The 13,809-nt window shown below is 33.2% G+C and overlaps 1 protein-coding gene across 1 annotated transcript in view; it reads right to left on the bottom strand.

The window, feature by feature from the left end:
• LOC136027956 (lipid scramblase CLPTM1L-like) overlaps window positions 1–12,975 on the bottom strand; it is a 33,497-nt gene extending 20,522 nt beyond the window's left edge. Inside the window, exons 1-2 of the mRNA XM_065705432.1 lie at window positions 12,766–12,975; window positions 2,370–2,558 (exon numbers count right to left, since the gene is read on the bottom strand). Of these exons, the coding sequence (XP_065561504.1) occupies window positions 2,370–2,558; window positions 12,766–12,960 (384 nt within the window). The 5' untranslated portion in view covers window positions 12,961–12,975. The remainder of the gene's footprint in view (window positions 1–2,369; window positions 2,559–12,765) is intronic.
• Between the last annotated feature and the right edge of the window lie 834 nt (window positions 12,976–13,809).

Genomic DNA, 13,809 nt, shown 5'->3' with positions numbered 1-13,809 from the left:
TTTGTACCAGTTGCGTAAACACTCAATTCTAGGTTACAGTGAGTATGGGTAGGCTCACCAGCTAGCAAAAGCTACAAACCCCTCTTCACTAAAGATGATTGTAGCCTAACAGACGATTATTAATTACAAGTCCACTACATGTCTTATCACTGGAACCAACTCGATCTTACCATCAAATACACTGGAAACAAATAATAGGAACACCAAATAGCAAAATTTGCAAATCCCTCACTGCCGAAGATGATTATGAGCTAACAAATGACCTTTCCTTCCAAGTCCCCTACATGTCTCACAATTGGTATCGGCTTATTTTTGGTTTCAGTGTGTACCCTACTACTAAAGTAGTCAACCCCTTGAAAAGTTCAAACTATTATATCTCACCAAGGAATTTTTGTATCAAAAAAATGGATGTCATATACTTTAATCAGCTCATCAAGAGCTATCGATTGCCGTCGAAAAAAAAAATTCTATCTGTCTTAGTTCAAAAGTTGATTTTTTGCCGCAGGCCAACTTTCTAACATCACCACTTAGAAAGGAGCAAAGGATAAGCTCCAATTATTTTAGCAATGACAGAACTTTTAAAGTTTAAGAGGTACAACTGATAACAGTTCTCTACCTCAATCCCAAGTCCGAAAAAACAAATGATAAACCCAGCCAAAATCACGGCAGCACTTTCGGACCCGTGGGAAAATGCCGCTTTTTTGCTTCTGTAAATTTTTCTATTTATCGCTCAAAGAAGATATATTGGCTGTGGGGCCAGGTAATTGCCGCATATATTTAACACTTATAGATTTTAGTCCATCTTCAATTTGAAAGTGGTGCCTGCCTGCCTGCCTGCTAGAACGGAGCTTTCCACTCGAAAGCAGAAACATGGTTCGATGAAACGAAAGCTTGGCTGCACAACTTCAGATACTCCTCTCTAACATAGGCTACATAACTCCACTTCACTTCGCACACCATAGTCTCTGGCTCGTGGACAAGCAAAAACCTTCCTTTTTGGCCTCAGGCAAGAGTTCTGCGGAGCTTTCCAAAATGTAATGTCATATTCATCAATCCGGCCTGAGGTCCACACTTTCCGCAAAAACCGCACAGGTTAGACCCTTACCAGTATCCAGGAATAAGCCGACATCGGCGGCATAGGAAAAAAAACGGGACAAAACGAAAGTGTTGGTCTCGCAACACAATTATATGCCTCTGATCGGGACCAGAAGTTTCGCATGTGTCCTTGCTTGTTTCGCTTCCTTGACAGTGAAATCCACAACAATAAATTAATTTCTGCAAATTGGGGATTCCAACCTCTGTAACATGGACCTCTAGTATGCTGAATTTGATGGTATGCTTTGAACCGAGATCATTCCCTAACTTGGGAGTGTTTTCTCTCTTTTTCTGAAACAATGCAGACTACCTCAAGGTCTTTACTTTTTGCCTTTTTCTAAAATTAGGCAAACTATTTTAAGGTCTTATCATTTTCCCTTTTTCTAAAATACGCAAATTATCTCAAGGTCTTAACATTTTCCCTTATTCTAAAATTAGGCAAACTATTTCAAGGTCTTAACTTATTGCCTTTTTTAAAATTAGGCGAATTATCTCAAGGTCTTAACTTCCGATAAGTACATCAAATCATCTTCTTTGATTGAGCGTCAATACGACAAAGCCCAATGCTAATTTCTCTTTTAGATATTTGTTAAATGATTGCATATCGGCCACAGCTGTATTACGGACACGAGTCCGACCATTACATAATATGCTTAAAATTGATTCTATGAAGACATTGGCAAATGATACAACGACATCTCCAAAAATGGCGGGAACGCGTTTCGGACGTAGTGTAGGACTTTTTTCAATGGCATTGATACGATACAATTCAATATCGATGTTTTCAGTATCGTATCGAGCATCGTAGTACTACAAAAGCTGTATAACGAGTATCGAGATGCACTATATACTAAAGTGTACATAAATCTTTTTAAATTTGTATTTTTTTAAATTTGTATTAGTAAATTTGTAAACTAGTTATATTTTCATTTGTAGCTTATTCAGGAATGGCAACTATTATTTCGTCTAATCTTAAGAAAAGAAATATTATTTAGACAGCAAATTTATGGTTATGGGAATTTCATTGAATGGTCTGAAACTCCTCAAAAACAGCCTAAGAAAAAAAAAATTAAAAGTCCACCGTTTGAATTTTCATTGTCAAAAAATCAATACAGGAAACTTACAGCCCCCCATCTTGGAAAAAAGGGAAATTCCTTTTGTGAATGGGTAGCACTGAGGTATCCTCTTGTTTTCTTCTTCACCACTAGCGGGGCCCCGGAAAATCACAGAAAGCTATTTGGGGTTCCATTTTAACATATTAAAAAAGGGCCAACCTCAATAATACAGCCTAAGCCGGACGGCACAGTAACAAGAAGACTTGTATCTTCCTCAAGCAGATAAAAAAAAATGACAGTTTGACTGAAAGCTCTCCAGACAACAGTTCGAGTTGAAAGGCCAACCATCGACTTTTTATGTCGCCAAAACGATATGTCATTCTTGAAAGCTAATATGTCGAATAAGATCTGAAAAAGATATAAATCTATAGTTTAGTTCGCAGCAAAGTAATGTGAACAATAGACATAACAAAGAAAAAACTATAAAGTATGATCTTTGTGAATACCAGAAACCAACTGACTGTGTAATGGTAAACAATAAGAGTGTAAATAATAAGAGAGTAAAAAAAAAAAAAAAGGTAAACTGCGTAACTGTAAAAAATAATGGTATACAATAAGATTTATGCATTCAATGCAGTCTTTCTACGTGATTAAATAAAAAGAAACTAGTTTTTTTTTAACTGAAAGTAAGGAGCGACATTGAAACTTAAAACGAACAGAAATTACTCCGTATATGAAATGAGTTGTCCCCTCCGCAATCCCTCGCTCTTTACGGTAAAGTTTTTAATTGTTTTAAATAGTAAAATTGTGGCAAAGAGTCAAACTTTAGCGTAAAGAGCGAGGGACTGCGGAGGGAACAACTCATTTCATATACGGAGTAATTTCTGTTCGTTTTAAGTTTCAATGTCGCTCCTTACTTTCAGTTAAAAGAACTAGTTTTTTTTTATTTAATTTCTGAACATTTTTGAATTAATGCATGTTTGATTTTGGCTCTCCGCACATAAATTATTAAAATGAAATTTGCATATTAATTCTTTTTTGGCTAAATGGCTTTTTCTTAGTTTTGATCAGACGATTTTGAGAAATAAGAGGTGGGGAAGGAGGCCTAGTTGCCCTCCAATTTTTCGGCTACTTAAAAAGGCAACTAGAACTTTTAATTTTTAACGCACGTTTTTGTTAGTAAAAAAAAAGTAACTTAAGAATTAACTTACGTAACAAACTTTTATATTCTTATATTTTTACTATGTATATGAGGGGGTTTATACCCTCGTCAATACCTCGCTCTTTACACTAAATCTTAAGTTTTGTCCCAATTCTTTAAGAATGACCCCTGAATCAGAGAGGCCATAGAATAAATAGTTAAAATTACTAAAAATACTTTAGCATAAAGAGCGAGATATTTATCTCCTCCTAAATACCTCGCTCTTTATGCTAAAGTATTTTCAGAATGTGCGTAATATCTGTTCGTTTTAAGTTTTAATGTTACTCCTTACTTTCAACTGAAAAACTATTTCATGTTGATTTTTTCATTGTTTTTTTTTATAGTAATGCTAGAAAATCCTGCGCCATTTTCATTGAATTTCTCTTCCCCCATGACATATTTGTCCAAGGAAAGATCCTCCCACATAGCCTCCTCCCCTCAACCCCACCCCCAAACCAAAAAATCCCCCTGAAAACGTATGTACACTTCCCAATAACCATTACTGTACGTAAACAATGGTCAAAATTTGTAACTTGCAGCCCCTACCCCAGGGACTGTGGGGGAGAAAGTCATCCCCAAAGACATAGTTTTATGGTTTTCGACTATGTGGAACAGAATGGCTATCTCAAAATTCTGATCCGTTGACTTTGGGAAAAAACTGAGCGTGGGAGGGGGCCTAGGTGCCCTCGAATTTTTTTGGTCATTTAAAAAGGGCACTAGAACTTTTCATTTCCGTTAGAATGAGCCCTCTTGCGACATTCTAGAACCACTTGGTCGATACGATGACCCCTGGGAAAAAAAAAGAGAAAAAAAAACACGCACCCATGATGTGTCTTCTGGCAAAAAATACGAAATCCCATATTTTTGTAGATAGGAGCTTGAAAATTTTTTTATGGGGTTCTCTGATACGCTGAATGTGATGGTGTGATTTTCTTTAAGATTCTATGACTTTTAGGGGGTGTTTCCACTTATTTTCCAAAATAAGGCAAATTTTCTCTGGCTCTTAACTTTTGATGACAAAGACTAAATTTGATGGAACTTATATATTTGAAATCAGCATGAAAATCCAATTCTTTTGATGTATCTTTTAGCATCTAAATTCCGTTTTTTAGAGTTTCGTTTACTATTGAGCCGGGTCGCTCCTTACCACGAACTGTTTGAAAATGATTTTTTTGTTAATTTAAAAACAAAGAAGGAAAAAGTATCTGCTAGCTCTGTAGCACTTCGATATTTCTAATGCTTCAAAAGGCATTTTTTTTTAATAGTAAAACACAATAGCTAAATAAAGATATTCATAATTTTTTTGTTTTTATTCCTTAGACCTCTTTGAGGTGTGCACCTAAGCCTTGTAGTTTACACGTATTAAATCAATGTTAAAAGGGGAATTTTGTCCAAAACAGGGCCTAAGCCTCGTAGTTTACAATTATTTTTAATCAAGGTAAAAGGGGAAATTTTGTCCAAAAAGGAGGCCAAAGATTTCCTGTGTATTTTTAAGCCTTGTAGTTTAATCAATGTAAATGTAAGTAATATTGTAAAAGTAAAAAATGTAAAAGTAAGCCTTGTAGTTTAATCATTTAATCACTGTAAAAAGAGAAATTTTGTCCAAAAAAGGGGGCCAAAATAAAAAGAAAGATTTCCTGTGCATTTTTATGCTCCTGGAAGCAAACACTCCTTATACTTAAAGCATTAATTTTTGTTTTCAGACCGAAAAGCCACACAGACAGCATAACTAGTCAAATAAAAATTCTAAAAGGTTCTAAATTACCTCTGTTGTATTAACCTGCATAATTAGAAATAATAATTGAAAATTTGCCGAATTTCTAGCTAGTAGGTCAAAGTATTTTATTTTTTCTTAACTCTAATCAGTACACCAGTCTAGAAAGATACCTCAATAACACATTATAGCCGTTAAAGTAAAAGATGTGAATATATATATATATATATATATATATATATATATATATATATATATATATATATATATATATATATATATACATAATTTCAAGTACTCTGTACATTGGAAGAATACTTTGACTCGATCACAAACAGACAAACTAACAGAGTTATTAAGAATATAATCCTAATTAGAGACTTATTAAACCTCTCTAATTAAGTATATTAAAATATACTTATATTTAAGTCTCATTTTTAGATTATTAAAGTCTTATGTACGTGTATTTAAGTCTCTTTATAGTACACTAAATAGAGTTACTAAGCAGAAAAGAAAATGAAACAAATGTGGCTCCTAGAATTTTTACTACCTGAGACTCACTTTTACTTAGCCATCTTTAGGAAAAGCACTGACTCTAGCAAATACGAATATTAGATGGCAGCAAAAGCATTTTTTTTGTACTGCAGAATAAGTTGAAAGGTAGAAGAAAAACACTTGATTTGAGGTACTAGCTTTTAGAGCCATTTTTATTTTATTATTAAGCCAAACTTGCCCACACTACGCTCTTAACTAAATCAACGTCACTGGGTCGGCTTCCATAATAAGATCAAATCTTGGACAACACCAGAACTGTGTTTCAAAACACAAATTTACAGAGCATTTAATAAGAAGTTAGAGAATTTCTTTCTTTAAGTGTATTTTTTTTTTTTCGTTCATCATTTTTTTTCCTGAATCTAAAAAAAAATGGTAATATTGGAAAAATATACATATCCATACCCTGTAATTACATTGTTCTGTATATTACTTTGAATATACTCTGTATATTGAAAAAATACCCAAAAGATGAACAAATATATTATAACACTGATATTATGATGCCGGGTAGATAGCAATCTGGTCAGTCAAAGGTCCATCAACATAATACCATTCGATTCCCCATTACTGAATATTAACTTTTTAAACTTTTTTATACAAAAGCAGTTATTCAAAGAAAAGCAAAGAACTTCATTAAACCCAAGATGAGCACAAACAAAAGTCAAGTAATAACTCAAGCGTGAAACTACCATTAATCACCATAAATAAGTAAATAAAACCCAAAACAAATAGAGATTATAATAAATAACCGAGTCAAACTCAAAACGATCAAAAACTAAGAGGCATAGGGGGTGACATACCCCCGTAGTTTCTAAAGACAGAAAGTCTAAAGATTTGCACTTTACTGAAAACAATCCTTGTTTCAAGCTAGTGCTTTAATTTCTCATAATGTTAAAAGAAAACGAAACATCGCCAGGATTCTTGAAAAAAAATTAATGCGGATTGGTAGTTCAGTTTAATACATTTAGTGATATTCATTCCTTATTCCTAAAAGTGTAAATAATTTTGAATTTATTGGAGTTAAAAAAGAGAAAATTTCTAAATGTATTTTGTTTTGAGTAACTCGCGTGAGATAAAATAGTAAAATAATCAGAAATATTATTGGACTCTATTTGTGTACATCTTGGTTTAATGAAGCTCTTTACTTTTCTTTGAAAAACTTCTTCTGTGGAAAGAGTCTTTCAAAATTAACTTCTGTTCTTTTTTAATTGACAAAGTATTTTTCATAGGTTAAAAAAAAGTGCTTCAAGTATTTTTGGGTCTTCTCAAAAAAAATTCAGACTTGACTTACTGCGTATACAATGGACAAAATTTGTCAACAATCTTTAATAATATATGGCCTTTTGAAAATCGGGATAAACAGAGTATATTTTGATTTAACTGTACATCTGAGCTTTCCCTGAAAAATAGAAGTTAATACCGTATACTGTTCCTAAATCATTGTATCTATATAAAATTGAAAACCTGGATGTATTTACACCCTTATGATTTTGTTCAATAGTAAGAGCAGCAGTAGTAATAATAGTAGCCCTGAAAGTAGTTGAAGGATTCCACCAACTAAGTCTCTATTGCGTGTTCTTTAATAGATAGCACCGGCAGCTTTGTACGAAAAAAACTGTACGAAAAAAAAATTGTGCAAATAAAATCCAAATATTTTGGCTTCAAATCCGAAAGCGTTTAGCAGCAAGAAACAAACGAAAGAAGAAAAAAAATTTTGATTAAACAAATCTAAATGAAAGAAGAGAAGAAATATTAACCAACAAAATTATTAACCAGATGCTTGAATTAGGATAGCATAAACCACAATAGAAAAAACTTATAAAATCTGGTGCAAATGGGCAAAATGTTACACTGGGGGTTCAGTTTCAAGGGGGTTCAGGTACATGGGGATTCAATTACACGGGGGTTCAGTTAAATGGGATTGAGTTGCACGGGGGTTCATTTGCTTGGACTTCAACTACATGGGGGTTCAGTTACACGCACACCTTAATTATAACACAAAAGCATCAACTACAAAAGAAAGAATGGGCAAATGTACCAGTTTTCAAGCAAATTTACGCTGGTGAATACACTATTCAAACAAGTCGGATTTCCAAAAAATTGGGTGATTTCAACAGTTGAATAAGCAGCCTCCTCAAATGGTGCAAACGCACCGCATCTGACGACACTGTTTTATACAGTTGCAAAGATATTCCGTAAAAACAAGGATACATACTTAAAAAGACAAAACCTTCTTGCTATTAAAAAAAAATATATTTCCGAGCCCATTTATTCTCAAGATGTGGTTCGACATTAACTGATTATATTGAACGGGAACGGAAAGCAAGAGACACCAGTTCTGGGGTGGAAGATGTGGCTGACTTTGAAAAATATATTCTTTTTGGTATTTTAATCGAAAAAAAAGAAAATAAATTACAAGTGATAGGCGAACGCATAATACTCAGTTACGATAATGAATATTGCACTTATTGATATCACTACAGTTATTTTTCTTTTTAGGGTGGAAATTTGAAATTGAATTCGTCACTGAATTTTATAAGTCTCTTTCTTGATTCACCAAGAAACTATAAATATTGTATTGACTGTGCATATATTAATAAATAGAGAAAAACTAGGTTTTGTTCATTCATACTTAGCCAATATACGTAGTCTATACTGATTAATATCTATTTGAAATTGAAAAAAATAAATGAGAACTAAATAAAATGAAATAATAAATATTGAAAAACGAATAAAACTTTTAATAAGACAAAAAGAAATTTTTGTAAAAATAACTATTACAGTTGGAATATATTAGGCAAATATCTGGAAACTTTACCAACAGAAAAATAGGAAGGAAAATTAGCTCAAGCGAATCAACAAAAATAAATAAAAAAGATGAAATATACAAACATTACACAATAAAAAAAAATGTGAAAAAAGAAAATCCTTCCATCGTATGTAAACCCCGCGTTTTCTAATTAATCTTAAAAGCGACCTAACAGAGCTTGTTAGGTCAGACTTTATTCATGCAGGGCCACTGTAAAGGCTGTATCTAGGAGGGAAGGGGGTTGAACCCTCTATCCCCTCGAAATTTTTGTCCGACTCATAAAAACGTAACAAAATACATATAAACAAACTTTGATGTGTTTTTAAAGGTTTTTCTACCCCCCCCCCCCAAAAAAAGGGAGGAGGTTGTTCTCCTCCCTCGACCGACAATCCTAGCTACGGCCTTGGTCAGTGAATTTCTATAGCTGCGCAGAAAACCAAAAGAAAAAAGTTTTAAAACCAGTGCCAGTGATAAAACAAATATCAAATTACCGATATTCGAAAAATAGATTCCGGGAAACCCAGAGAACCAAAAAAAAGTTTTAAAACCAGTGTCAGTGATAAAACAAATATCAAATTACCAAAATTCGAAAAATAGATTCCGGGAAACCCAGAGAACCAAAAAAAAAAACTTTTAAAACCAGTGTCAGTGATGAAACAAATATCAAGTTATCGAAATTCGAAAAATAGAAATCCGGCGCTTTATCACCAAGCTCTTGAAGCTTTTTAAGTAAGCAGTTTTGATTGCTCAGTCAAGAAGCTTTGACTTTCACTATCATATAGCGGTTATTTTTATGAGGATTATTTTTATAATCATTACTCTTTACGCGCAGTGGTTTTATTACTTGTATTATCGATTGAATGTTTTGTGACAACATCAGAGCTGTGTAACTTCAGTGTGCTTTTTAGTTTAAGTCCGGCGGCTAGATATCCGAGCTACATGGAAAATCAAAAGAAAAAAGTGATAAGACCGTTGACAAAAAAAATATCGAATTATTACCCGGTGCCGAGTTATCTCGACACCGGGTAATCGGTGTGATTTTGCCTTAGCCCTTCAACGGGTTATCGTTATGATTTTGCCTTAGCCCTTCAACGAATAAAATTTAAAATTTTTCTACCCCAATTTCTTGCTGAGTTTTTTTGCGAAAATTTTATGATGTTACTGCATCCATTATTTATTAGTATATCCCATAGTGCTGGAGTGTCAAAATTGGAAATGAGGAAATTATAACTAATTAATGGTAGGGAAAAGCCAGTAAAGATTATATTACTAGGAAATCAGTTTACACGAAACAGTATTTATTCCTCCTTGCTAAAATCTGCTTAAATCTAAAAGCTGAACATTTCCAGGCACATTATACCAATATCAAACTCTTTCTTAGTGTTCATTCCAGGGGATAGTTATCATAAATGATAATTATACTTTTAATCATATCAACTATGATTTTCATTAGATTATTTTAACAACAGACAATTAATTATAATTGATGATAATTCACAATTGGCTTCTGGAACACATTCTTACTTTTTTTCATAAAAAGTGAAATATATGTGAGTTTTGAAAGGTGCTTAGATACTAAGAATCGGTTGAACCTATTTCCTCTCTCTTTAAATCCATTCCTAAGGCCAGGGGGTTACTTCTCTCTCCTTGTCTATCTGAGTCACCTGTTATGAGAAGTTCGGATATTTCAACCTAAAAATTCACTTTTCAGACTTCAGTGCCATCTGTCTCATAATAAGACTTACTATCCCTTCTCTAACAGCTTGTAAACAATTACACAATAACCTATAGCCGTTAAAGGGCCGTTGAATAATATATAGCTATTAAGACAAAAATACATAGCCGGTAAAAAAAAAATTGTCCCTGAGCCCCCTTGTCCCTGAAGTCTTTTCATATCTGAAAACCAAGATTTTCTAAGATTTTTATTTTGGTTGTTGTTATGAAGAATTTGGGGCAGCATCAACCTTTTGTCAGTGTTGCCAAGTAGAATCGTGAAAATAAATAAGAAAACTATTTTGCTAAGTCTGACAATACTTCTCTACATAAACACTCAGACATTGACGATTTGCAGATTCCTAAAGATATCTAAACCGTCCAAGGGAAGCTAGACATTCTTAGTCTATTTGGTGTCACATATTTATATCATATTTATGCTGATTTTTCTGAGATATATCTAAAAATACCTGAGATATCTGAGATACCTAAAGATATCTAGACCTTTAAAGGGAAGCTATACATTCTTAATCTATTTAGTGTCAAAAGGCTTATACCATATTTATGCTGATTTTTCTGAGATATATCTAAAGATACCTAAGATATCTGAGATACCTAAAGATATCTAAACCTTCCGAGGGAAGCTAGACATTCTTAATCTATTTGGTGTCACATGCTTATACCATATTTACGCAGATTTTTCTGAGATATATCTAAAGATACCTGAGATACCTAAAGATATCTAGACCTTCCAAGAGAAGCTAGACATTCTCAATCTATTTGGTGTCACATGCTTATGCCATATTTATGCAGATTTTTCTGAGATATATCTAAAGATACCTGAGATACCTAAAGATATCTAGACCTTCCAAGGGAAGCTAGACATTCTCAATCTATTTGGTCTCACATGCTTATACAATATTTATGCTGATTTTTCTGAGATATATCTAAAGATACCTGAGATATCTGAGATACCTAAAGATATCTAGACCTTTCGAGGGAAGCTAGACACTCTTAATCTATTTAGTGTCAAAAGGCTTATACCATATTTATGCTGATTTTTCTGAGATATATCTAAAGATACCTAAGATATCTGAGATACCTAAAGATATCTAAACCTTCCGAGGGAAGCTAGACATTCTTAATCTATTTGGTGTCACATGCTTATACCATATTTATGCTGATTTTTCTAAGAAATATCTAAAAATACTTAAGATATCTGAGATACCTAAAGATATCTAAACCTTCCAAGAGAAGCTAGACATTCTCAATCTATTTGGTGCCACATGCTTATGCCATATTTATGCAGATTTTTCTGAGATATACCTAAGATACCTGAGATACCTAAAGATATCTAGACCTTCCAAGGGAAGCTAGACATTCTCAATCTATTTGGTGTCACATGCTTATACCATATTTATGCTGATTTTTCTGAGATATATCTAAAGATACCTGAGATATCTGAGATACCTAAAGATATCTAGACCTTTCGAGGGAAGCTGGACACTCTTAATCTATTTAGTGTCAAAAGGCTTATACCATATTTATGCTGATTTTTCTGAGATATATCTAAAGATACCTAAGATATCTGAGATACCTAAAGATATCTAAACCTTCCGAGGGAAGCTAGACATTCTTAATCTATTTGGTGTCACATGCTTATACCATATTTATGCAGATTTTTCTGAGATATATCTAAAGATACCTGAGATACCTAAAGATATCTAGACCTTCCAAGAGAAGCTAGACATTCTCAATCTATTTGGTGTCACATGCTTATACTATATTTATGCTGATTTTATAGAGATATATCTAAAGATACCTGAGATATCTGAGATACCTAAAGATATCTAGACCTTTCGAGGGAAGCTAGACATTCTTAATCTATTTGGTGTCACATGCTTATGCCATATTTATGCAGATTTTTCTGAGATATATCTAAAGATACCTGAGATACCTAAAGATATCTAGACCTTCCAAGGGAAGCTAGACATTCTTAATCTATTTGATGTCACATGCTTATACCATATTTACGCTGATTTATCATCCACGTTTTTTTTTATATTGTGCACCCGCCACTGTCAGAAAGTACATGTCTGCCTATAAAGGTCTTTCTCATTAAAAATGGCTTTCCCAATCCTTTCTAATTTTTCAGTCTTCAATAATTTTATCGTAATATATTTATAATTTAATTTAATAAAATAATAATTTAATTAAATAAAAATTTAATGTATGTGAATTTACAAGTTTCTGCTTAACCAATTCAATCAGTCATATATCATTCTTAATGTCCTTGGAACTTTAAAAAAAAATTACTACCCTTTTAAATGTTTATAATAGTCCCCCCTTCTCATTTTAACGTACACAATGAGCCAATTTTATACATTTATGTATTTTTAATGCCATACTGTAGGCCTATATTCTGCAGTAATGTCGCGCAATACCGCGTTACATTTCATTTCACTGTTTTTGATACTTAAACGTAACGATTCATAATAGCTGCTCCTCTTTTATTGGTAATATAGATTTTTGATTGAGATAAACCTTTGTACGAGTCGTTCTGATTTAGAAAAGCTGTAAAAGCGGAGGTATAAAAACAAATAGAATAGATATAAATTCTTACATGAAAGCCGGCTACAAAAAATGTCAGACAAAGAAAATAGATACTGGTGTCAGTGAAGATTCCTTTTACATCGTCCAGATCTTTGTCCGTGAAGCCGAAATTCTTCATCTGCTCTAAAGAAGAAGAAAACTGAACCCAAACACTGAAAATATTCAAAAATTTCAAAAGGCATAAAGAAATTTTCCGAAAAGACATACTGAAATTTCCATAATAACTTTTTCTTTGTTGCTTATAATATTTAACACCAATCAAGGATTTAAAAAAATTATCGTCACTTTACTGAAAACTAAAACTGAAGTATGCACTATGCTAAAAACATAATAGAGTTGTAATAATATAATACACCTAGCCTAAAAAATTATTAGAACTTTAAGGAACAAATATAAGTATATGCATATTTGACGACAATCCATGGTCATTTGGTTTTTTTTTCAGTAAAGTACAAATTATACTCTGGTCTTCAAAAGGCACGGGGATTTTCAGCCCTACCCATGTTACCTTTTGCTCGTTTTGTGTTTGACTGGCTTATTTGTTGTAATTTCTTTTAGTTTTGAGTTCCATTCATTTATTGATGGTAATTTGTGGTAGTTTTATGCTTGGAAGATTATTTGACTCTAACTTTTAACTTTTAAATAGCTCTTAACTTTTCATTGAAAAACTTGTATTGTGGAAAGAGTTTTATCAATTAAAATACTGAATGCCAATTATAGAGTGGCTAAAGACATAGTTAAAGGCAAAAAAGAGATGCTAAAGTGTCCATAATAACCGTTCTCCAGTCGTCAAACTCTAGTTGGTCAAGCAACAGGAGATACGCATAGTCAAAAACCCCAGAGGAATTATTTTATGGGAGGAGCTGGTAAGCACAGCCTAGGTACATACATATAAACAGTCACGCCCATATTTATAATCTCCATTGAAGAGTTCAGGGACACATCATGTGTAGCAGGTTTCTCCTTGGCTCCTCCCTCACGTGTGCGCAATGACAAATTTACATACCTTTGCTGTGCTTTGATACGCTATCCGGAATCAGTCCACTGACCACGG

Source organism: Artemia franciscana, chromosome 6 (assembly GCF_032884065.1).
Source record: "Artemia franciscana chromosome 6, ASM3288406v1, whole genome shotgun sequence".
In the NCBI taxonomy this organism is placed as follows: domain Eukaryota; kingdom Metazoa; phylum Arthropoda; class Branchiopoda; order Anostraca; family Artemiidae; genus Artemia; species Artemia franciscana.
Note: the sequence above shows the minus strand (reverse complement) of the source record. Positions and strands in the feature narration are given on the sequence as shown.